Source organism: Sebastes umbrosus, chromosome 5 (assembly GCF_015220745.1).
Source record: "Sebastes umbrosus isolate fSebUmb1 chromosome 5, fSebUmb1.pri, whole genome shotgun sequence".
Taxonomy (NCBI): domain Eukaryota; kingdom Metazoa; phylum Chordata; class Actinopteri; order Perciformes; family Sebastidae; genus Sebastes; species Sebastes umbrosus.
The window spans coordinates 31,829,965-31,854,326 of NC_051273.1; the positions used below are offsets into that span (position 1 = coordinate 31,829,965).

A 24,362-nucleotide genomic window follows, 5' to 3' on the forward strand; every position below is an offset into this window, starting at 1 on the left:
TTCTAAGGGTTGCACCAGCTGAAATAGTTCCAAGTGTTTGTTAAAGAGGCAGGGACTCGATGTACTTTGCCTCACATTTTTTCCACTTGTGTCAATCCAATTAAGAGCTACTTAAGACACAAAATAAATACAGTATATGGCCAATTTTATATGACTATTTTTCTATTTGTTTACAGACATGTAACTTCCTCAGGTTTGGTACAGCTACTGAGACTTCTCCTCTAGCACCACCCTCAGGCCAAAAGGTAACAAAGATATGTCATGCAAACTTTCAAACATTTCAGAGATCCACTGTTAAGTATCCTCACATCAACAGTGTGCTGTGTGTAATTTAAGTTTAGGTTGTGTTATATTCCATGACTGAATGAATAACATTTCTATTTACAAAAAAATGAGAAGGAAACGCAACAGAGATTTTCAATTTTTATTGACTTTTTGGACAATTTCTTTTCCAGTGTCATCCGTAACCGTTCACTTCAATGGTATTTGCATAATCTTTCATTCAACGCTAGGAGGATATAAACCAAGGTAGGCTGATGCAAGATGTTGAATTAGCATCTAGCAAGCTAAATCTGCCCTCCTCGGGCAAAATTAAACTAATTACAAGAACTGGGCGGGTGGAAAATGTTCCGAGAGCTTTCAGAGGAACATTAAACATACCTTCCAGTTTAAAAATGCAACTAGACATCATCTCTACCTGGTTTGTATCTTTCTAGTTGTAAGGCTGATAAAAAGGGCCATTGCTATTTAAACAGAACAATCTGCATAGCAACTGGAAGACAAAGGGACTGGACACTGACCCGATACAGAGGATGAGTTTAACACGGGACATCACTAGACGGATAGTTGGCACGAGATGGTCTGCTGTTTTGCTCACAAACATTATATTTTTGTATAGTGATTTGCTTTTGAATGTCAAAAGAGTTCATTCGGCGGTTAGTGTTGATGCGTTGGAGCTCTAGGCCTAGTGTTGTAAGAAGTTTAGTTCTGGCGTGATCTCCAAGCATCTGGCAGTTTGAATGGGTTGCCGTTCTGCAGTGGCTGAAACCTCCCTTCCCCGCTTCCCACCCCCTCCCCCCCTTTAGTAATGTTTACCAATTCATAAGGCTACAAGGTACGTGCCACTACTCGACCATATTCACAGAAGCACAGTTAACAAGCAAAATGGAAAGATGTGACAGAGGACGACCACTACGGTGTGCTCGAGGGCTAACGACTGACAATTTTCACTCAGCTACATGAGTAAAGCAGGCGGTGGGGAGGGGCGGGGGGGGGGGGATGAGTTACTGAAACAGCTGGCCTCTTGTTGGTCACCGGCAGTAATTCAATCCCTTTACCCCACCCTGCGAAGGCAACTAAGATAAGGGCAGCTCCAAAAAACTGATGTCTGGCCACCACTGAATTTGGTATAACAGTTCAAACCACGATAAAATGTCAGGTCTAATCAACACTTAAATGTCAGACTGTAACCGCAACATCTGTCACATTTCTTATTTTTTTTTTAGTGTAAGACAGCATTATTTAACGCAGATACAAAGCTCACGAGTCAATTACAGTATCTGAAAGCACTTTTAGACTGATGAATCTGCGAGGGCAGACCGGGAGAAGTACACAGAGAAGGATGACATTCTCAGAACTGAAGACTTTTAGGGTCAGCGGTCAGTCCGGGTCAAGGAGGAGGAGGAGGAGGGACGATGAAGGTGGGGGGGGGGAGATTGTGTCCGGTTTAGTTCAGGCCCATCTGTAGCAGCGTGGCTTAGAAGCGCTTGGGTCCCCAGGGAGAGCTCTTGGTTGCCACTGGGGCTCCGAAGCTGGGGAAATCTTCAGAGCTACTCATGTCGGGGGCCTGAAAGTAGAGAGAAAAAAAAAAACAGGGATTAAGAGAGGAAGGTTTGACCACTTCTGATTTCTAACAGTGTCATGCTTGTGGGGGGGAATGCTCACCTTCTCGTTGCCAGTGGTCCAGGGAGCCTCCCTCACCACGAAGCCTTTGGATGGGCCACGTTGTTCATCCATGGCAGCGGCGCTGCCCCCATGAGGCCTCATGTAGGCCATCTTGGACTCATTCTCCACAACATCTGCCAACTGGCAAAAGTGACAAAACGAAATTTATCAGTTGCTAATTAGGAAACCGTAAATATTACAGCCATTTCATTCTTTTTTTGAAAGATTGTTTGCCATTATTAGATAGTACAGCCAAAGAAAGCCGGGAAATGGGCTGTGGGTCGGATTCGAACCCGGGCAGCCTTACAGCGGGTTCTCATAGGCCACGGAAGTGCTGCGGAAGTGCCGTGATTTCCAGAGAAGCGCTGCCCGTGACCTTTCGGCGCCTATGTAAATCAATTGATCTGTTCACACAGAGTGCTATACACAGTACAGTATATGTGATATGAATGAGCCGATTCTGATAAGATGATAAAATATGCATCCCATGAACGCTTTCTACTTCCTTCCCCTCTCTCCCTGCTGTTCTCCCGGAGTTTTAATTCCTCCGATTCCCTCCCAGTTACTCCCCTCCAATCACATTTCAAAATCCATCCGCTGTATTTATTAGAAATATCCTAGTGTCACTGCTGTTTGTGATCGTGGGTTTGAAATTGCGTACTTATTACACATATTTGTCAGTTGTGTCTAAACAGAGAGCGAGAGAGAGCGACGAGCAGACACACTACACACAGACAGAGACAGAGAGAGCTCTATAGTAAACAGCAGAGGAGCAGAATGGCTTGTTGACCGTCACAGAGAAATGTGCTTCTGGTGTGAACAACCAGGCTTCTTAACGTAGCTCGGCACTTCCACGGCTCATGTGAACCCGCAGTTACAGTACATGGGGGCGCCTGTCATTACAGACATTTCTACCATCTACTGTAGGAAATGAACAGGTATCATGCAAACAAAAAACTTACGAATTCTTCTTCCAGGTTAAGAAGGTGGTCGATGGCTTCATCCACAAGCTCAGGGCGACCTGTGACTGTCACAAGGTTCGGGTCTGCAGCTCCAGGCTGGGGAAACCTGAGATCAACCTGAAAAAGATGAAGCGGAAATGGTGGCTGAGTGGTTAGAAAACACAGCGCAAGTACATTGCTATCAAATGTGCTACTTCTGGCTTTCCAATGTTATCTTGTTTCATTCCACTGATGAGAAACTTTCCCGTCCTCTCAGCAGCCTCACCTTAAACTCATCCATGATCTTGCGGATGCCCTTGCCGCGGGCTCCGATGATGCGGGCATGCACCCTGCTGTCCAGGGTGATGTCCTCGGAGATCATCTCCTCCAGCTCATCCACTATCCCCTGGATGGCATCTCGTGCTGCTATGGCTTTGTGCTCATACCCTGTAATAGTAATCTGATCCTGTGGAGAAACAGCAGCAGATTAAACACAACATGGAAGAAAAAAAAAACATACTTATTCTGCCATCATAACATCTATGATGGTAACTAAAATAGTTATTATTCTCACGTAGCAATGATATGAACTGATAATTTAGCACCACCTGCTGGGCTGAGGGAGTACATAGGGTTCATATTTTACCTCCAGCATTTTTGATTATAATTAAAAGGAAAGCTCTACCTGGTTTTCATCATTCTTCTCCGGGAACTGGATGTTAACGTCGTGCTCGGTGCGGATGGTTGTTATAATGGCACCCTTGCGGCCGATGATTTTGGGGTGATACTTGGGGTCCACAGTGATGGTCAGCTTGAAGCTCCTGAGTGCCTGTAGAGAGGTTGATGATGTAAACAATACTCTGGGTTAGAACTGCTGCGAGGTTGACACGAGACTCATTAAAAAGTTAATGAATAAGCTCTTTCCTCACTCAGTGTTATCATGAGGGTGGCCTTTAAAGTAATCTCAAAGATAACTTAACTACTCCATGAGAGTATGTGAATCATTTACGCTGCAGCACGAAGAGTTCAGCAGAAGTGACAACCCCCGCCTCCCCCCAGTACACACTAGTAAATTCTGAATACAACAGCTTAGGGATGTCACTATACCAGAAATTTAGTAGTCGATACCAATACCAGTGAAATTGCACCATGTGATACCACGGTCAAAAACAAAAGTAAAACAATAAATCCCGTGTACTTTAACATCCACTCCTTTATTATCTTTGTCATACTGGTTTTTGTTAGGAAGTTAAACAGGTCATAATTCCCTCTCTGTTATCTATTTGATATCGCTTTGAAAACATCTCCTTCAAAACAACTGGATTTATTCAAGTTTCTCACCAAAAAAAATACATTTTACAAGATTACATTTGAACACATCATGATAACATTAGAATTTACCTTCGCCCTATATACATCTTTACTGAATAGAGCCTGAGTGCTGTTTGTTAATGTACATCAATGGCACCTCCCGTGTTGAAATCGGCAGGACGAGAGCTAGTTAACATTAGCTGTTAGCTTCTGGTAAGCAGCGCAGTCCTGCACTGAGCTAATAGCTAACGTTAACTGGCTCTCCTCCTGCCGTTTTCAACACATATTCTCCCGTCATCTCCAGGATGATGGGACGCCATTTACCTCGAGCCCTGACGGTACCTACGGTACTGTACAAAAACGAGTACCGTTATACGTTTTCAGAATTTTGACATCGACTTGGTACAGAACTATTGGTTCTCGTGACATCCCTTCACTGGCTATATAAAAATCTCACACCGTGTATGCATTCAAGTTCTCCACACAATACTAACCCGATCCTCCTGGTCGGCCTGCAGCTCTTTGACGCGATCCAAGAGTCCCTCTTTGGCGCGGTCAAGGTGATTGGCCAAGCCGGTGATGGAGATTTTATCAGACTGCTGGTCAGGAGCAGGCACTTGAATATTAACCTAGAGGCATAAAGTGGGGTCACTCTGAATTAGAAAGCAAAATAAAGAAATATATTGTGCATCCCTGCGCCAACACAAAGTCTGTAACACGCACCTCAAATTCATCCATCATCTTGCGAATTCCACTTCCTTTCTGTCCAATGATGTAACGATGAAGCTCAAAAGGCACTTCCACCTCAATGGAGACAGGAACCAAGGCCTGAGGAGAGGAGACGGTTAGGGAACAAAGCAACAATTTGGAGAAATAAATCTGAGCTCCGTTATGAATGCTAACCTTCAGTGCTTCCACAGCAGCCTCGCAACGTTCTTTGCGTCCGGAAAGCACGATCACGTCGCACTTTTTGGGTGCATTTGGATCGACGGGCTCCTTCACTTCTTCGGTGGCCTCGCCATTCTCCTGAATGGGGGCCTCTGCAGGAGGTGCTGCAGGTGCTGCAGGTGCTGCATTTGCTGCATTTGCTGCAGTTGCTGCCAAAAAAAAGGTAAGGAAATTGCGAATCAGACAAAATTTGACGAGAACATTTTAAATTGAAAGGAATCCATTCCTAATGGTGTGTTCACACCAAGAGCGAAGCATTTTTCGCGTGGCGCAATTACATACATAGTCAATGCAAAGAGGCGAATAGATGCAAATTCACGCCTGGTGACATAAATGGCGCAGATGACGCGACGTGAACATGCAAAATTTGCGTCATTCACAAGAGTTTAAATATTTGATTCGCATGACGCTGTGTCACAAAAGCCTATCAGTGTTGAGATTCTCCTCCTGTCGTCACTGACGTCCTTGAAAAAATTATTGTAGCTGTCTGTGGGCACCCAGAGCTACGATAGTACATCATATCTGTACAGAGACCGGACCAAACTCTGTGTATAAATGTATGTGTATAAACCATACACTGTCTATGGTAGAAACAACGTCACTGCTGTATTTATGCCTGGATGACTTTATCTTGAGTGTTGATGGAGGAGCTGCATAGCAGCAACCTGGCAATAATCGATCCAAAGTCCATTCAGAAAACAAGCAATTTAAAAGTTGTTTGCTTGTCGTCTTGCGGACAGACTTGACAAAGCATGAATTCAGACTTTCTACAAATCAGCATTATTACGTAGTTATTTCAGCATCCTTTTGATCTGTTTCTTACAATTAAATCACAGGACAATCGTTTATTTTGGGTTCATACCACAGTAGTGACATGTGAAAGCAGTAACAGTTGTTATTTCTTCCTGTGGTTCATGACCGAAATGGCAGAAAGAAAAGCTGTTGGTATCTATGGAGACAAGCTCCTTCTCCTCTCTGGCGCATCTAGCGCGAATGAACACAAATGATACCGGCGGTCAAACCTGCGCGAGTAAATCGAGGCAAAGAATGTGCGTCGCTCTTGGTCTGAACACAGCATAAGTCTTCACATCGATCGTGCGTTTACCTTGTGGGTCCTCGCGCTCTGGGAACTTGATCTGTACATTGTGATCTCTAGTGATCTGCTGGATGCGTGAGCCCTTGGGACCCATGATAGAACGGTGGAACTTCTGAGCAATCACACACTCAATGGTCACTTGAGCATCCTGGAAAAGACGATGTTCAAATTGGAGAAAAAAAAGGAGGCAAATCGGTTACATTTCAAACAGAAGAAAAAAACACAAACAATAAAGACCATCTTAGCAAAAGAAATCTGTATCTACTAACCAAGTCCTCAACAATCTCCAGCATGCGCTTTTTGGCTGCTTCCACACATTCTTTGGCTCCTTTGAGGGTGACCTTATCGCTCTGGGTACCCGTGCGAGGAAAGCTCACCATCACGCCACCGTACTCATCGGCAAGGTCCCTGAGGACTTGGCCGCGACGAGCCACAAAGTAGCGGTGGTGCTTTGGATCAACGTTCATAGTATCCTCAACGACGTTGTCCTGCAACCAAAGAGTAAATACATTTAAAATTCAGGCATCGTAAGAGAACCAAAGCCCTCGTCCTGCTGTGTTCAAAAAATCATTTTGGAGCCGTACCAAACTCTTGATGAGTTCCTCCAGCTCCTTCGTGGCATCCCGCACTGCTTCTTCAGTGCCAACCACAGTGATGAGCTCCTGGTCTTTGTCGTCCGCGGTGGGGAAAATGATCCTGGCCCCGGTGCTGTCGCGAACCTTGCGGATGTTTCCGCCACCTTTCCCGATGAGGAACTTGTGGTATTCGGGCTTCGCACGCAGCTCGGCGCTGTGGCTCTTCGTTTGCTGAAGAAAAAACATTTAGAAAATGATTTCTGCGACAAGAAAATCTATTACAAGTCACCCCAAATTATAAAAAAAGGTCAGCACAAAAGATGCGCTTATTCATATTCAGCCACTAGATGTCGCATTCTTCCTCCCCCGTTCCATTGCATTTACTGCACAACAAGTGGTTGCCAGCAATAATTTTATTTAGCATCTCTCTAAAAGCTCTGTAGATGTATTCTTTTTTTTTTAATTATCTGTCTACATGAAAATGTTATCAATAAGACCTTTATTTCAAAGTTATAACAGATGGAAAATTCCTTCATGCTCGACTGAAACTCAAACCCTCCGATTTTAAGTTTTAATGGGCTAAACATGATCAATCTTGAGGGAGAAAAATAGCAGCAGGCTAAACAAATTTCAGCCTTCATTTTGATTACCAACTATGCACAAGCTCGCTGTATTTATTCTGACAGCCGAAAGGACACTGACAGAAGCTCTCAGCATGTGCTAATGTACGACCGATGAGGCACAGAAGCAGCTCTTTCTACGCCCCTCTCTAATGGCTGCCAGTTTAGCGAGGTCAACAGAAGTTCAACTTTTTATCTAAAGACATTTAGACAAACCTTCTCCTCTGCCAAGGCAAGCAGTTGCTGCTTGGCTTTCTCCACCTCCTCTACGGGGCCTCGGATGGTGACCTTATCAATCCCTGAGCCCTCGGTGGGAAAGTGGATGTGCACGCCGCCGCACTCCTCCATGATGGAGCGCACAAAGCGGCCCTTCGACCCGATCAGGGAGTTGTGCAGCTTGGAGGGAATGGACACCTCTATCTCTGTGATGTTTGCCTGAACAAAATAAGACATTAAATCAGGCATATGTACTAGATTTGGACCCCCATCTGCTAAAGCTTTGGAGAGACTAATATACGAGCTTACCAGCTCCTTCTGAATGGACAGGATGCGTTGCCGTGCGACCTCACAGTTCGCCTTCTTGCCTGTGATGATGATCATCTCTGAGTTGCTGTTCTCAGCAGGCAGGTCAATTCTTGTGAGAGTTTCCTCCCGAATCTAGAAAGCAAAATTGTCAAGTCAAACACAGACACCCCTGAAGACCTCAATGAACTACAGAAATTCTGTTTTAAATATGCAGTACCTTCTTGATATTTGAGCCTCCTTTTCCAATTATGTTTCTGTGGAACTGCTTGAAGATGGGGACTGAGAGAGAGAAGCCGTTCTCCACCTGACAAAAAAAAGAATCCCTGAGAGTTAACACTCAACTACACTAAAGTAGTTATGGATGCCAAATTAAACTATCTTTTAAAATAATATCTTAAAAGGGATAGTTCAGGTGTTTTGAAGTGAGGTTGTATGAGGTACTTATCCATAAACAGTGTATTACCTACAGTAGATGGCGGTCGGCACACCCCCAGTTTGGAGAATCAGACAGGAGTTGCCGCACGGAAGCAAAGCAATGTACTGATGTGCAAACATCAGTACACATGATGTGCCGACAGCAAAACATATTTTAGCTACGTAAACGAAAGACTCGCCTTAAAAAAAATCGTTATCAGTTTAAGTGTACGCTATGTTTAGAATATTTCCGCCGGTTTACCTTACCGTGAGAGCTATACAGTCTATGTTTCCGACAGGGAACTGAAGCTGTTATTGATGCTCCTGCCAAAGCAACCAGACTCCATTGAAAAACACAGTAATTTTACGCTGCAGAACATAGGAATTGCTGGTCTACCGCTGCATCAATCAGTTAGTTTGTTTATATTATTGTGTGACTTTGGTTAGTTCAGATTCACCAAAGTTACACAATAACACAAACAAACTAACCGATTGAGGCAGCGGTAAACCAGCCAACCCCTGTGTTCTGCAAGGTAAAATTACAGGTTATTTCAATGAAGTCTGGTGGTTTTGGCAAGAGCATAGATGGATACAACGGCTTTAGTTACCCGTCGGAAAGGGCTGTCTCACAGCAAGGTAAAGCAGAGAAAATATTCTAATTATAGCGTACACTTAAACGGATATTGATTTTTTAATGTGGGCCTTTCTTTTAGGTGTCTAAAATATGTTTTGCTGCCGGCCACATCCACAGCAGTACATTGCTTTGCTCCCGTTCGGTAACTCCTGTCGGTTTCTCAAAACTGTGGGCGGTGCCAACCGTTATCTACTGTAGGTAATATACTGACTATCGATAAGCAGCTCATAAAACCCCACTTCAAAAACACACAAACTATCCCTTTAACATGAGTTAAGATTTACCATTTCAGCCACAATCTTCTGCATGAACTTAGCGCATTTTTCCACCTCATTCCGTGGGCCCCTAAGTTGAACGATGTCGCTCTTCTGTGCTGGGTCGGGGAAATTGATGATGACCTGGAATAAATATGATTATATAGAGTTATTAATGCACATTTAATGGATTCAGTACAGACAAAGCACCACCACCACCAGTTCCCAACTCACCTCTGGGAATTTGTCCCGCACTTCTTTTATCTTCTCCCCTTTTTGGCCAATGATGGCTCTATGAAAACGCTGTTCAATGATCAGGTCCTTTGTACGCTCGTTCTCCTGCGAGATAAGACGGTATATTTAGTTAACGGCACAGCGGGATCCAATTTGCAGCAGCTCGCTTGTGAACCCCGAGTTTGTACTCACCATGCGTGACGCAAGCTCCAGCAGCTCCTTCTTGGCTTCCTGTACACCCTGGGGATCCCCCTCAATACGGATCAGGTTGCTTTTCTCATTGTCGGGGGGGATACGGACAGTCACCTTGTGCGCTTCTTTGATGCGGTTGACTAGAAATAAAATAAAATGTATGGTCTGAGAACGCTGATCCAGTTTTTGTTGCACTGTTGCAATTCAATTCAATACATCATTCTATTGACAGCAACATTGTTACTTACTGTTAACACCTCCTTTTCCAATCAGGTGTCTGTGGAATTTGGTATCCACGCTGATCTCCGTGTAGTCCATGCGGTTTACCTTTTGGGTAAAAGTCAACAAAAACATTAAAATCACTGGAATATATCAACTGTAGCTTGTAAGTGTTGTTGAAATTGATGTACTCTCCATAAAGTAGGGACGTCACGATAGCAGAAATTTAGTAGTTGATAACAGTACCAGTGAAATTTTACAATTCTCAATACCCAACTCAATACCACGGTAAAAAACAAACGTAAGTACTTCAACATCCACTCCTATTAAAGTTTGCATACTGGAGGTTTTTGTTAGGAAAGTTAAACAGGTCATAATTCCCTCTCCATCATCTATTTTAGACTGCTGTAAAAAAAAACATCTTCAACTGGATTCATTCAAGTCCCTCGCCAAAAACTACATTACACTACAAGATTACCGTTTCCCAATACGAATGTTCACTGAATAGAACCTGAACACATCATAATGGCACCCCCTGTGCTGAAATCAGTCAGAGGAGAGCTAGTTAACGTTAGCTGTTAGCAGCCGGTAAGCAGCAGTCCTACACGGAGCTAACAGCTAACATTAACTAGCTCTCGTCCTGCCGATTTCAACAAGGATTTGTTGTACAAAATGCAGCATTATCAGGGGGAAAAAAATTGTGTGCGTCCCCTGAACACGTCGATAGTGAGTTCACTGCATCCTCAACTTTTTCTATCGTCCCCGGAACAACGGGACGCCATTACTCTCGAGTCGTGACAGTACCTACAGTACTGTAGAAAAATGAGTACCGTGACGTTTTCAGAATTTTGGCATCGACTTGGACCAAAGTATTGGTTCTCGTGAAATCCATACCATAAAATACCATGTTTAGGTCCTCCTTTTACACAATCTACTTTCTCACACATGACCCTCACATAAGAAGAACCCCTTCTAATTTGCAATCAGGCTTTTGGTCTACATCCAATACATTGTATATGTAACTCAATACCCACCAGATCTGTAACAATGATTTCAATCTGGCCCTGCACCATCTGCACGTCTTTGGTGGGACCCTCCAGGGTGATCCGATCTTCTCCCTCGGTGAACTCAATGTGCACCTGAATGCAACATACATGAATAAATAAGTTACAAATCTAAAAAAGGAGTATTTAAATTGCTATAGTTATGAAATTCAGAATTCAACAGACCTTGGGCATTTGTTGGGTAATCTTGGCCAAGTTCTGCCCCTTCTTGCCAATAATGAAACGATGAAGCCAAGAAGGAGCTGAGACCGAGGAAACATTGTAGCTGTTTGCCTGCGAAAGGAAACAAGTTCTTTAAGTCACTTTTTTAACAATTACTTATGTAAAAAGTTCTTCGCTAGATGATTTTCAAACGTTCCTCACCTTGGCATAAACTTCAGTGAGGGCCTGACCCAGACGGTCCGGCTCCCCACGAAGGATGACAGTTTCTGAGCTGCTGTCAGAGGGTGGGATCTCGACTGAGACGCCAGTTTTCTCCAGGATCTCCTGCAGGGTGTTTCCCTTGGGGCCAATCACATACTTGTGCTGAGACTTCTTCACCTCCACCGCAATGGTGGTGGCATTCTTCTTCTGCAATACAAAAAGGTTCGTTGAGCAGTTAGTTAAAGCTTCCTCATACCAGTGTGATCTTGTAATCATTTTGATTTTAGCATACCTTTTCTTCATAAACCTTCTTGATTAAAGTCACAGCAAGGGCCACCTGCTCCTTTTCCCCAGTGATGACAATCTCCGTCTTGTTCACGCTTGGAGGGGGGACATTGACGCGGGCACCGGTCTCCTGCATCATCTCTCCTACCAGCTTATTGTAGGCGCCGGTGATGAATGGGTGGTACGCCTTGTCAATGTTCACCCTCTCCACAGCACGCTTGTCCTAAAAAAAGAGTAGGAGGGGGGAAAATGAAACTATATCCTAAAGCTGTGATATCTGCGATGTATATGTCAGTGGAGTGAGTTGATTGTCTCTGGAGAAACATTACCTGCTCAGCAGAGATCAGCAGGATCTCATGCTTGGCCTTCTCCAGGCCCTCCTTGGTACCAGAGATCTTGATCTGGTTACTGGTGTCGTCGGGTCGTGGGATCTGGATTTTGGTGGCAGTCTTGAGCTCAAGCTCCTGAAGCTTCTCCCCATTTTTGCCGATGACAAAGCGATGGTGCTCCTTGGGGATGGCGACAGTAGCCGAGGCCTGTTAGGGTTCAAATGAACAGTTGGTACTACGGTCTTCAACTATTAATACAGTTACCATCAACAAAAGGCGCATCTCTTGACCTGAGTCTGCAGTCGGGACACAATCTCCTTGCGGGCCTTCATCACGGCGTCCAGCTTGCCAGAAACCATGATGGAGAGACCCTGATCTTTAGCCAAGGAGAGTTCCAGGTGGGCTCCGGTCTTGTGCATGATGTCCACACAGACCTTCGCTTGGTCTCCTTCCCCAAACTGGTTGAGGTCCTTGTACTTGCGCTCCTCTAGTGGCACATGGAAAACCTAGTTGTAGAAAAACAAAAGAGGAAAAAGTCAATTTGATGTGATGCACAATTGTTACATCAGGATTGCTTTGATAGAGGTTGAGACCCATTGGCACTGAAAAGAAACGCATGGTTTGAAACGGTGGATTGTTTAGCTGCAGCAACCCCCGAACTAAGGATGCATTCACACCAGGTGTGACGATTTGATGCAGGCTGTAGAAGAATTTGAGAGATTGCGATATCCGGCTTCTTTGTGCTCCCTTAAAATGAAGCTCAGTCTACTGACACCTCTTCAGAAGTTATGGCCTTACTTTAAAAAGTTCAACCAAACATTAATGTTTTCATTTTTTTTTTTTTTTTTTTAGAGGCCTGAAAAAGTAAAAGCATCCAAGATGTAACAATAATTCAAAGTAGGGCTGTCAATATATTAAAATCAATTAACAACACAAAACAATAACAAATGTTGTCCAGAAACCCTCACAGGTACTGCATTTAGCATAAAAAAATATGCTCAAATCATAACATGGTAAACTGCAGCCCAACAGGCAACAACAGCTGTCAGTGTGTCAGTGTGCTGACTTGACTATGACTTGCCCCAAACTGCATGTGATTATCATAAAATGAGCATGTCTGTAAAAGGGAGACTCGTGGGTACCCATAGAGCCCATTTTCATTCACATATCTTGAGGTCAGAGGTCATGGGACCCCTTTGAAAATGGCCATGCCAGTTTTTCCTCGCCAAAATTTAGCGTAAGTTTGGAGCGTTATTTAACCTCCTTCGCGACAAGCTAGCATGACATGGTAGGTACCAATGGATTCCTTAGGTTTAGTTAAGTTTCAAATCATACCAGTATCTTCACTCAAGCAAGATGCGTTAATGTGTTAAAGAAATTAGTGCTGTTGAAACAAATTTGTGTTGACGTGTTAACTTTGACAGCCCTAACTAAAAGTTAAAGTTAAAACTTTTCTTTCATATACCTTTAACCATCTTGGGACCCTTTGGGGCTCCTGACCCCCAGACTGGGAGTATGTGAGAGGCACCAGTAGCATGTTATTGTACCGTATGGTATACATTCCTTTACCCTAATGTTTAGTTAAGAGGCCTTTTTACAGCAGACATTTTGACACGGCAGTGATTAATAACATTAACTAACACTGCCCTGGTGTTGTGCAAGGTTAGCTCACTGTCATGGTATACCGAGGCACTTCCATCCATAGTTAATGTTATTAGTTGGACCTGTGTTTTTCCTGCTACTACAAAAGTCTGCAGTGAAAGAGGTTTCTTTGGCTAAAAAGCTGGAAACTGATCAGTTCTCACAATTAGTATTCACTAAAAAGGACTTGTACTTGTACTAAAACCAGGAATTCTTTCACATTCTATTAAAACACTTGTGGTACATCAACACAGGTGGTTTTAATTATTGCTGCCTGATTAACCCTTTTCCTCAGGACTACGTGGGCTTGTACAGACTGTGCTCACTGGCCCTGTTCAGGCAGGTCAACTTGCACCTTTTTTCCCTTTTGGATAATCTTGATTTGGTGACCTCATAATTCCCAGCAAAGCTCTGCCCACCTTCATCCTGAGCAGAGGTCTAAACAGCCAGATTAACTGAAAACACCTGCGCGGGTACTCAGGGCAATGGAACTTCTACACCAACATGGGGCTCGATGTAGTGTAAGACACATTGCATCCTGTCCTACAGGGCAATAAAAAGTCTCCTGCTCTTTCTATCACTCTCTCCACCTTCACATAAGGCCTTTCTCAAACAATCCCCTACTACACCCTCTCTCCCTACCCACATCCACTCCATTGTCCGCCATATTAAGTGCCATCCCAAACCAATTAGCGGGGAGTGGAAGTGCGTTATATAACAGCGAGCCTGCATTGATGCAGACTTACTGGCCACGTGCAACATTGTTTTGTGTTCTTCATAGAACACGCTCCGTATAAATGTAAGTTACGTGCAACTACCGGTACAAACGTAAACTGCTCAAACTAAGATAGACATTTAAAATTGAATTCACTCATAAGAGTTACTCATCAGAGTTAAAAACAAGAAGATGTTTACAAAAGAGCAAATTTAAAGTTTTGGATTTTTACCTTCTCTGTATATTCCATATTCTTTTTAATACCGTGAACCTTTGCACATCCCCTCCGCTTGATACGAAACCCCGGTTAGGAAACGTCACGACAGTTTTCGCCGGAGAGAGGGGAGTTCGCCCCAAAGCTTGCCGCTGTATTTATACCCTCCACCGTGAAAGAAGGGTGCGGTTTGAGAAAGGCCCGTAGTTAATGTAACATGTTGACGCATGTTCTCTAAGAAATGGTGAAATGCATTCTAGGAAATGTAGGATACCACCAACTGAAGAAGTAGAAGAAGGTGGATGTGGAAGTAAGATCAACCTCCACCAGGAAAACAAATAACTAGAATTCCTGCCTCGCGGTTGTATGCCTCCGCCAACAAGTCAAGTTGCAGTTTACATCCATGTCTCTCCAAAATGTCTTCACTTCAATCATTTTATCCTGTTAGACATTTGTGTGAAATTGTCATAATTAGCATATGAATTATTAAGTTATGTCCAAAAACCTGTTTTGTGAGGCCAGTGACCTTTCACCACCAAAATCTAATCCGTTCATTCTTGAGTCCAGGTGGATGTTTGTTCCAAATTTTAAGAAATTCCCTAAAGGCGTTCCCGAGATATCGCGTTCACGAGAATGGACCGGACAGACCCGACAACATGATGCAAGGGTTATCGCCAGTGCGGAGGCATAAAACACAAAACTCAATCAGTAAATTACAATACATATTCATACAATAACCAGCAAACTTTTTTCAGTTCATGTGTTAGTAACTTTGAAATATCATACCTGGGTGATAACAGACGACTTGAGAGGACGGATCTTGGAAGTCCAGGCGTTGGCAGTTTCCTGGGTCCCCTCAGGTGAGGCCGCCTTCTCAGGCAGAGGTGGGAAGGCATCCTTGTAGGTAGGAAGAGCATCCTCTTCCTCTACAGCACTGGGTCCTGGCCCAGCAGCAGCTGAACACAAGAAAACAAAACAGATGAGTCCACTTATGGCTTTGTGATTGCATTTTACAAATCAAGGTCAACCTTAAAAATCAAAATACTCACCAGCACCACCACCACCAGCGCCCTGCTCCGGCAGGAGCCCGCTGCGGTGCTCATTGAAGCTTTCCTGCGTAAGTACAGCGACTGAGCTCATGGTCAAAATCCCACGTTTACACAGAGTCCGAGTGTGCCACTGCAAGGAAAGTTTGCATTATTTTCAGAGGTTTGAAATAACTACATGGTAAAGCCTATTTTTGTTTACTCCTGTATGAATGAAATATTTGACATATGAAAAGTAAGGAGTACTTTCTCATTTTATGAAGAACTCTGGTACAAAATGAACATAACAGTTTCAAGTGAAATTATAGAGAAAAAATAAATAAATATAGGCCTAGTCTGTATTTTATCTAAACAGGCCTGGCATGTTTAGATAAGAAATGTAATATGAATCAAAAACAGCTGATAGATGTATTTCCCAGGACAGGTGACACACATTAAAGCCCATAATTTATACATACAAATCTTAGTCTGAATCAACTTCATGTAAGGTGTATAGAGCCTACATAACCTCAGTGATTATTAGATGATTGGTTAAAATAACAGGTTAGCTGTAGACAGTAGCTTTTTGTACTAGTTTTTCAGTGAATCGGTGTATTAAATGAGTTAGTCTTTTTGAATTAAATCATCTTTTTTTTTAATGAATAGAACTCATAAGTTTTGTAAACATAAATACAATGATGATGTCTTTACAGATTCACAGATATAGAATGTGATTTTTTATTTTGTAATGACTTAATTTACTATAATAGTGTTAGAGCGTAAATAGTTTTTTGTTATTGTGGTTAAATAAATGTAATTTATTGTGTTGTTAGATGGCTGCTAGACCGTCAGACACGTTAATACAGGTGCAGGCCTCCCTTTGTGTGCAGCAAGCGTGAGAGTAAATATGTTTTTGACCGCAGTGAAAATGTTGTTTTTGAAAGGCTAAACACCAACAAATATGAATTGAAGCAGAATATTTTGTTAGATTTAGCTACTAAGTAGCAAAAACATATTTTTAAATACAGTACATACTTTTGTATAAATTATCCAGTAAGTGTGTTATTATGATTTTAGTTATACATGAGCAAATCTAATTTAGACAACGTCAGAGCAGACAAATCATGGCAGCGCACCCCCTGTGATCTTTGGCACCCCCCTTAAGGGGGGCCCAGACCCAGAGGTTGGGAACCACTGGATTAATAAACACTTCATCACTCTCATTTGTATTGTGTTATTGCAAACCTGGGCTACAACAACATGTTGTAATCACTTTTTGGATTTAACCATTGTTCCTTGTAGGTTTTGCACATATCAGCACTACCAGTGACATAGGATAGGATAGGATAGGATAGGATAGGCTCCGAATTTAAGTAAGAAATTGAGTTTTGCACACACTCATTTGTCATGATAGCTAGAACTAGATAAACAAGGTCCCAGTTTGAATGGTGGAAAAAAAAAGGAATTATCCTCTGAACTTGTGTCACATGCAAATGTTTAGCATATTACACAATCTTATCATAGGTGGACTTTGGGATTTTCACCATTATCTAATCTACCGTTATCACAAGAAGTCATGTCTCCCAAGGAATAATCACACTTCTTGTCACATTACCATGTCAGCAGCAGCACTGTGTTAATGTACGCCGAGACTGAGTGTTGAGTAAAGATATAATGGCTTGGCACCACAAAGAAAACACTGGTGCGGGCAGGGCTACAGCTACAGTACATTTTGTTTCTAGAAGAAACCAGTTTGTCTTCTGTTCAACTGTCTTTGTCCGGTGCTATTCTAAGAAGTGTAACCTAGTGAGCAGGCTGCAGGGTTAAGAGGATTTTTCCCCCACTGACCCCTCTGTACGTCCATGTTGGATAGGATTAAAGCAAAAACCCCACCGACAGAAAACTCAGATGTCCTGTCTTGGGTCTTTGAACATGAATAACTCTTTACAAGAAAGATAGCACAAAGCCAATCCTCTCATCTATGACATTTACAAAAGACAGCCTACAGCTATTTTGATTTCTGACTTATATAAAGCTTGAAGACAGTGTTGATTTTTTCTGACTTATATAAAGCTGGAAGTGTTGATTGAGTTCCATTAATTATTTTTGCTCTGCAAAGTGGGGAAATAAAGAAACGAGTGCTCCAACTAAAGCTTGACTCCGCTTCACTTTCAATGATGAAACTCAATATATCATCAAGATTCGCTGCTCTGTTTTTCTGGCCAACAAAAGCAGAGGAATGTGAATTGTTTTATGGTGGATTTTGCCCCCAAGCATGCCTGAAATTCATCTGAAAGCATGGACAGACTCCCAGATGCCACAGATAACTTGTTGATATTAAAAGTGTTTCCCCTAGACCAGGCAACTGAAGGAAATTCCCTTCGAGCTTCAACTTGGTAGTAGTCAGTGTATCAGGCAGTTTCCCCCCCTTACACATTTTAGACCACCCTTTCAGTGGCCTCTTCCTTGTCAGGCTTCATAAACTTAAGGCTGCTCTGCCCAGCACTCATTACTGTTTGCCAACCCTGCTGCCAATTCAAGTGTGCGAATAGCCTACATTTATACATTAAATTAAACATTTGGTATAGATTTCCTTATTGTGTGAGCATGTGAACAGCTGTAATTTAATTTTCTAAGTAGGCCGTCCCTGCTTTGTTGACATTTTTGTGGCTAGAGAAGGTGCACATGAAAGTCATCCAGGATGGGGGAAAACAAAGCCACGCCAAAGCTAAACGGACCCGGTTATATATTTGCCTTATGCAAATTAGTTAACCGGTTACACTGCACATTTAAATTTAACGTGTCAGTTTCAGTCTGACGTTTGCAACACACTTAAACAGAGAATGGTTTTCAGAGTGATGACTAGCACTATTATTTCCTCTAGAAAGGACCAGGTGTATTGAGAGACTGAAGATACAACAATAGCCTTTACAGCCAGCTTTAACTTGGATAAATACCCTCGCAAAGTGGAAGTCAAGAACTATAAAGCCAATGTTTCAACAAGTCTCCAGAACATCTAGCTTACTTGGAGTTAAAATAATGATGTACTTTATTACAATATTTGATAGATTAAAAGGACTGTGGGACAAAATAAGTTGTCTTTTTCATGTCATGGCTACGTTTCTCAGCTTGCTTTGGAGATCCAACAGGGGGGTTGGCAAAAATTCAAAGGCAGACATGACCATAGACTGTATATAATCGTACGAGAGAGGAGACAGAACTTTAACTTTCCATAACCGTCACAGGTCTGTAATAAAACATGTGTCAATTTGATCATAAACGTAGTTCTATAGATATTATGGTTAGTGTTTGTGCCTTTCTAGCAAAACAGCTGCCGTGGTTATACATAATTACTACAGGGACAATTTCCAAGCAGTGGTTGGGGTGGGCAGAATCCCATTTAGGGTAAACAAAACTGTATGCTGCTAATTGCTTAAGATGGTATTAGTGTCAGCATTTACAATGCTAATAGTCTAACAACTTACCAGCTAAATGGTCAGTTACCAGATTATCCGTCCTGTAAAGATGCAATTTCCCGTCAGCCTGCCAGCTTTTGCCTAAAGACAAAAGAAAAAGGGATCAGTTGTATTGAAATAACCAGGATGGCATCGCAGTTTCAAAGTAAAATAAAGAAATTAATATTTCAGCTTCAAAATCCTTTGCACAGACTGGCTACTACAGGGTTATTATGTGTGCACAAAAATAAAATTGCAAAAATATCTGTATGACCAATTTGAAATATTGCTTATGTGTATGAGCCTTGTATCCCATTAACTAAAACTGGTTAGGATATAGTGGATATTTTTCATAAGAGTTATTAGTAGGGATGCACCGATACTGGATCGGATATCTGGCCGATACTGACATAATAATAATCGGTGACAATGGGGCCAATCTATTCAATTTAATTCTATGTTTATATACTATATAAATCATACACTGGAATTGTAATTCCTGTTTATGTTTTGACAAATTTGTTGCTGCATTAAAAAGGTTTATAATTAAATTGTAATACCTGTTCATTTTTAAGATTTTTTTTTGCCAAGTTGGTGTACGATTTATTATTTTACAAATAATAACAATTCATAAAATTTGTATCTACATACATGTATATATGTATGAATAAATGTGTATTTATTTGTTACATTTTGTTTTACACAGTTAGGAAAGCAATATTTAAGCAAAGCCAGATGTTGCTTTACATATAAAAGAATGATCCTAGTCACTTCCACTGTATCGGATCGGTACTCTGCATCTGCTGATGCCCAAAGCACAGGTATCGGTATCGATATTGGTATCGCTATCGGTAATCGCTATCGGTATCGGTATCGAGACTGAAAAAGTCGAATCGGTGCATCCCTGGTTATTAGTTAAACAGCTGAAAACAGCCATTAAATGGAAACATCATACGGCGTATACAAATTCAACTTCACTCAGAGCGTTAAACAAAAGCAGCTGTTGCTGAGGTATAGAACTTGTATATTTTTTGATAGTAGTGCCTCTAGTAAGACCAGAAGGGAAAAATATTGCCATACTGCCAAAATACTGCCACCTCAGACAACTGAAACCATCCAGAAATTAAAATATTCAGATAAAGTTGATGCCAAGAAGTGCATTACTGGACTCGAGTAAAGTATAGGTGCCATTGGAGCTCCTTGACAAGCATCTGGCCTCTATAATTGGACACTACCCTGTCAGATAGGAGGGCAGACCTGACAATTAATGAAGCTCATATGGGGGAACCAGGTAAATTTCATAGGCCATTGTTCTCTTGTGCAAGAGCCAGCAAAACCACACATTAAATGCTTCTCATTAAAAGGGTGTGATCATTACAGACTGTATGGTTTGCATGACATGATAATTTGTGCGTTAGTCATTATACATTTGAATATATTTTATTAGATTGCCACTGGCATCATTAGTTTTCTCTCACTCCAGTATGTTAATAAACATGGGTTTAACTTACTACTAAGGTGTGCACAGGCTGCCACGTTGGGTAAGGGGTTAGAGACCCTTTTTGTGTATATTCAATATCTATAAAGTAGACAATAAATATGTAACAAAATAGCTTTACTTTTAGTAACGTTATTTGGTTAGTAGTAGTGTTAGCACAGACAACATTATATGGCCTGTTCCCTTTAACATTATTAAAGCAACTACAAAAACCACACAATAAATCCTTCTCATTAAAAGGGTGTGATTAGTACAGACTGTATGGTTTGCATGACATGACAATTTGTGCTTGAGTCATTATACATTTGAATATATTTTATTAGTTTGCCACTGGCATTACTAGTTTTCTCTCACTCCAGTATGTTATTAGACATGGGTTTAAGTTACTAATAAGGTGTGTACAGACTGCCATGTTTGGTAAGGGGTTAGAGACCCTTTTTGTGCATATTCAATATCTATAAAGTAGACAATAAATATTTAACAAAATAGCTTTTCTTTTAGTAACTAGTAGTTGCAGTACAAGCAATTTGGTTAGTAGTAGTGTTAGCACAGACAACATTATATGGCCTGTTCCCTTTAACATTATTAAAGCAACTACAAAAACCACACAATAAATGCTTCTCATTAAAAGGGTGTGATTAGTACAGACTGTATGGTTTGCATGACATGACAATTTGTGCTTGGGTCATTATACATTTGAATATATTTTATTAGTTTGCCACTGGCATTACCAGTTTTCTCTCACTCCAGTATGCTATTAGACATGGGTTTAACTTACTAATAAGGTGTGTACAGGCTGCCATGTTTGGTAAGTTTTTGTGCATATTCAATATCTATAAAGTAGACAATAAATATGTAACAAAATAGCTTTACTTTTAGTAACGTTATTTGGTTATTTAACTATTAGTAGTAGTGTTAGCACAGACAACAGCATATGGCCTGTTCCCTTTAACATTATTAAAGCAACTAATGATATTAATGCCCATTTGTACAGCAGCAGTCAGTGAACAGAGAGAGTAACTCCATGTCTTATAATGACACGTGTGAATTACACCACAGTGATAACCAGGTTGTTTATCTCAAACTAACCATGTCATGGATGCAGTTTCTGCGTTTAAACTGGTGACTTATAACTACTAATTAGTCACGATCTTCAGACTCAGAGAAGTCTCAACGACACAAAGCAGTCAACCAACTAGGCTTTAATACCATTCGTTCGTCCTCTTATCTAACCTAGGAGGTGATTAACTGAGCTGTGCTCAGGTTAACGCTGACGTGCTCGTCTCGAGCTGCTAGTTAAACGTATATTAACGCTACTAGCTGCAGCATTACAACCCCCCCAGCCTATATATCGTGATATAGCTACACACAAATCCCCAGATTAAAGGGTTTAAGTAGCTGGTTAGTGTGAGTGTTAGCTAACACGATATCAAGTTAACTAATCAGCCAGACAGTTGCCAACAACACATCACACACAGAGAGCTAGCTGCCGTCATGTCGGCTAACAACCATGAAAACGTCCTGATAATCGAGACAGAATGTACCAGTCAGGGAGAGTAAAACAACACAGGATGTTTAGTGAATATGTGAGTCTCCTAGTAGAGGTAGTGAAATCCCTGTAGCGTGGATTACTAGCTGTGAACCCTCCGAGCTAACGCTAGCTAGCAAACTTGCTAAAAACTTTGCCTGTGACACGTAGCTGCTCGGCTAGCACGGAGCTAGCTCGGCTTCACTCACACACAACTTCTAGCTGCACCTTTCAGCCAGATAATGTCACTAAAGACAACAGAGGATTGCAGATTAAACCCGTATGATAACTCTGTCACAGGCACACACGTGTACATGTCGTTTTTATATAGATTAGCGCGCGCGACCACGGTGGTAAAAAGTACAAGTGTAGCATTAGCTGCATTAGCTACATGTTAGCTTACTAAGTCCACGTAGGCATACAGCTGAGAGCAGAGAGAGCAGAGAGGAGAGCTGACACGGAGTCAGGCCAGAACACACTGTAACCGATCAAGGTTCACCAAGAAACACCGGCTCCACTACTAGTACCACTCCACCATGTGTATGTGACAGGTAGAGGTTATGTGTGTGATGGTAATGCAGGTATATTCAGGAGGAAACTGTGAAGTACTCACTTGGTTTATGTTCTCGTCTGCCCTGAAGGTGCAGAAGCTGAGATGAAATTCCACTGGCGAGAAGGTGGGATTGAAGGCTGACGGATATATAGCAGAGCCGCCCACCAATCACATCCCACGACGTCACGGAGGAGAGTCCGATTACACACAACTTATTCTCATATCCAAGAGGGACAAGAGGCTTGTTCAACTTCTCACTTTGCATGACATTGCATGTAAATATATCAGATGTAAGATAAAAAATGTGGTTGCATTTCCTAGACAGACTTGGCCCAAATCAAGGCTGTGTGTTAAAATCACATGTAGAGGAGAGTATTTATACACACAAAAGACCAGATGAGTTGGCAAATTTAATTTTAATTTATTAGGCTGTTAATATGGGACAGTGTCTTTTCAGACCTTAAAGGGACTGTTTGTCAGATTCAGAATTGCTTGTTAACAGCGACACCTGTGGCCGTTAAGTCAACTAAAGTCAGCGTCGGGCACGCGCTTGTGCTCGCTCTACATAGACATGAACGAGCATCGCTCAAAACAGTGAGGCGACACACGTCAGCTAAAACCACAATATCACTCTATATTTCACCTGCTTAGCAGTAATGTTAGCTGACCAGACGGAGGTCTCTCCATGAATCACTGCTGATCCTAGTGTCGGCTTTTCCTGCCTCAGCCTCCCGACCGCAGCCGGAGGGAACAGGGGAGACACCGGCACCCGGTTGGAGGCGATAACGTTACTCGCTGCAGAGCTCCGTCACTTCACAAGACATGGGAAACCTCTGTTGGTCTGGAGGAGCTGCAGCAGTTATTTCTGCACAAACGTCCACTGTATATTCACTAGATACTGTATTCTCAGAGCTAAACTAACTCTTCTGCAGTTTGTAGTGTGCATGCATGCACGTGAGGTGGAGCGAGAACGAGCGCGATGCGTGAGTGAAGGCAAGCAGGCAGAGGAGCCGAGGAGCAGAGACTCCGGCCCTGGAGACCAAAGCTACGGTCTCCCCCGCATCCTTCGACCGCGGCCAACACTGTTTTGCAAAACGGGCTTCACTAGATATAACTTTGCGGTTTTGGTGCTTCCGTGTAGTTTGTGTTGGAGTCTGAGTCTGAACAGCGTAGCCACACGCGAGCACACATATGCGAGCGCGCATGGGACACCGACCCGGGTGATTTATACGTGTAAAAAGTTACAAACAGTCCCTTTAAAGGATTCAAGATTCAAGATTCAAGATTCAAGCCCTTTATTGTCATTGTGTAGTACAACGAAATTAGATTGTGACAATCCCATAGGTGCTAAAAAAGATAATACAATAAAAAAAGAGATAGTGCAATATAAATATATAAAAATATATAAAAGATAATACAATAATGTTGATAGTGGTATCATCAATAATGATGATCCCATGCCCATCCTCCTCCACTGCTATCCATTTTTAAGGTTATGAATCCAGGCAACACAATGTGGTTGCTGTGAATGTGATATTCACATGCCAAACAATCCTGCCGTTTTCTTCGAGGATGACATAAGCATGTGCAGAAATACTTCCCTTAACACAGGTTCAGAGAGGCTACATTCTCAGGTCCTATAGTCATTCCTCAGCTAGTTGTTTATGGCTATACTGCACAAGGTCACAGAGTCCACAGTTTACTGGCAGTAGACTGCTAAAACACAAATAAAATAAATACACATTGTCCAAAACACAAAACATACTATTAGGGAAGTCAGACCAT

At 42.1% G+C, this 24,362-nt stretch overlaps 1 protein-coding gene across 3 annotated transcripts; it reads right to left on the minus strand.

Annotated features, from left to right (window-relative positions):
* Nucleotides 1-410: 410 nt before the first annotated feature.
* hdlbpa (high density lipoprotein binding protein a) lies at nt 411-22,773 on the minus strand. Of its 3 annotated transcripts, XM_037769191.1 has the most exons (29): nt 22,638-22,773; nt 19,029-19,100; nt 15,568-15,697; nt 15,305-15,474; nt 12,239-12,454; nt 11,949-12,155; nt 11,627-11,842; nt 11,335-11,541; nt 11,137-11,244; nt 10,942-11,046; nt 9,937-10,015; nt 9,689-9,828; nt 9,497-9,601; nt 9,293-9,406; nt 8,178-8,264; nt 7,961-8,092; nt 7,652-7,870; nt 6,825-7,046; nt 6,510-6,728; nt 6,250-6,388; nt 6,035-6,039; nt 5,100-5,297; nt 4,920-5,024; nt 4,691-4,825; nt 3,571-3,714; nt 3,172-3,351; nt 2,907-3,023; nt 1,945-2,085; nt 411-1,846 (listed from the first exon to the last, which is right to left on the minus strand). In XM_037769191.1, exons 3-29 carry the CDS (start codon nt 15,656-15,658, stop codon nt 1,757-1,759), a joined length of 3,891 nt encoding a protein of 1,296 aa, XP_037625119.1. In that variant the 5' UTR covers nt 15,659-15,697; nt 19,029-19,100; nt 22,638-22,773; the 3' UTR covers nt 411-1,756. The 3 variants fall into 3 exon arrangements, with proteins under 3 accessions (XP_037625119.1, XP_037625121.1, XP_037625120.1); XM_037769193.1 differs by lacking the exon at nt 6,035-6,039 and having other exon boundaries at nt 5,100-5,284; XM_037769192.1 differs by lacking the exon at nt 6,035-6,039 and having other exon boundaries at nt 5,100-5,293.
* Between the last annotated feature and the right edge of the window lie 1,589 nt (nt 22,774-24,362).

Coding starts and splice junctions, on each gene's coding strand:
- hdlbpa (XM_037769191.1), bottom strand. CDS start 15,658: ATGAGCTCAGTCGCTGTACTTACGCAGGAAAGCTTCAATGAGCACCGC. Junction 9,407..9,496: donor TGCGGGACAAATTCCCAGAG/GTGAGTTGGGAA, acceptor TATTTATTCCAG/GTCATCATCAATTTCCCCGA. Junction 1,847..1,944: donor GGACCACTGGCAACGAGAAG/GTGAGCATTCCC, acceptor CTCTACTTTCAG/GCCCCCGACATGAGTAGCTC.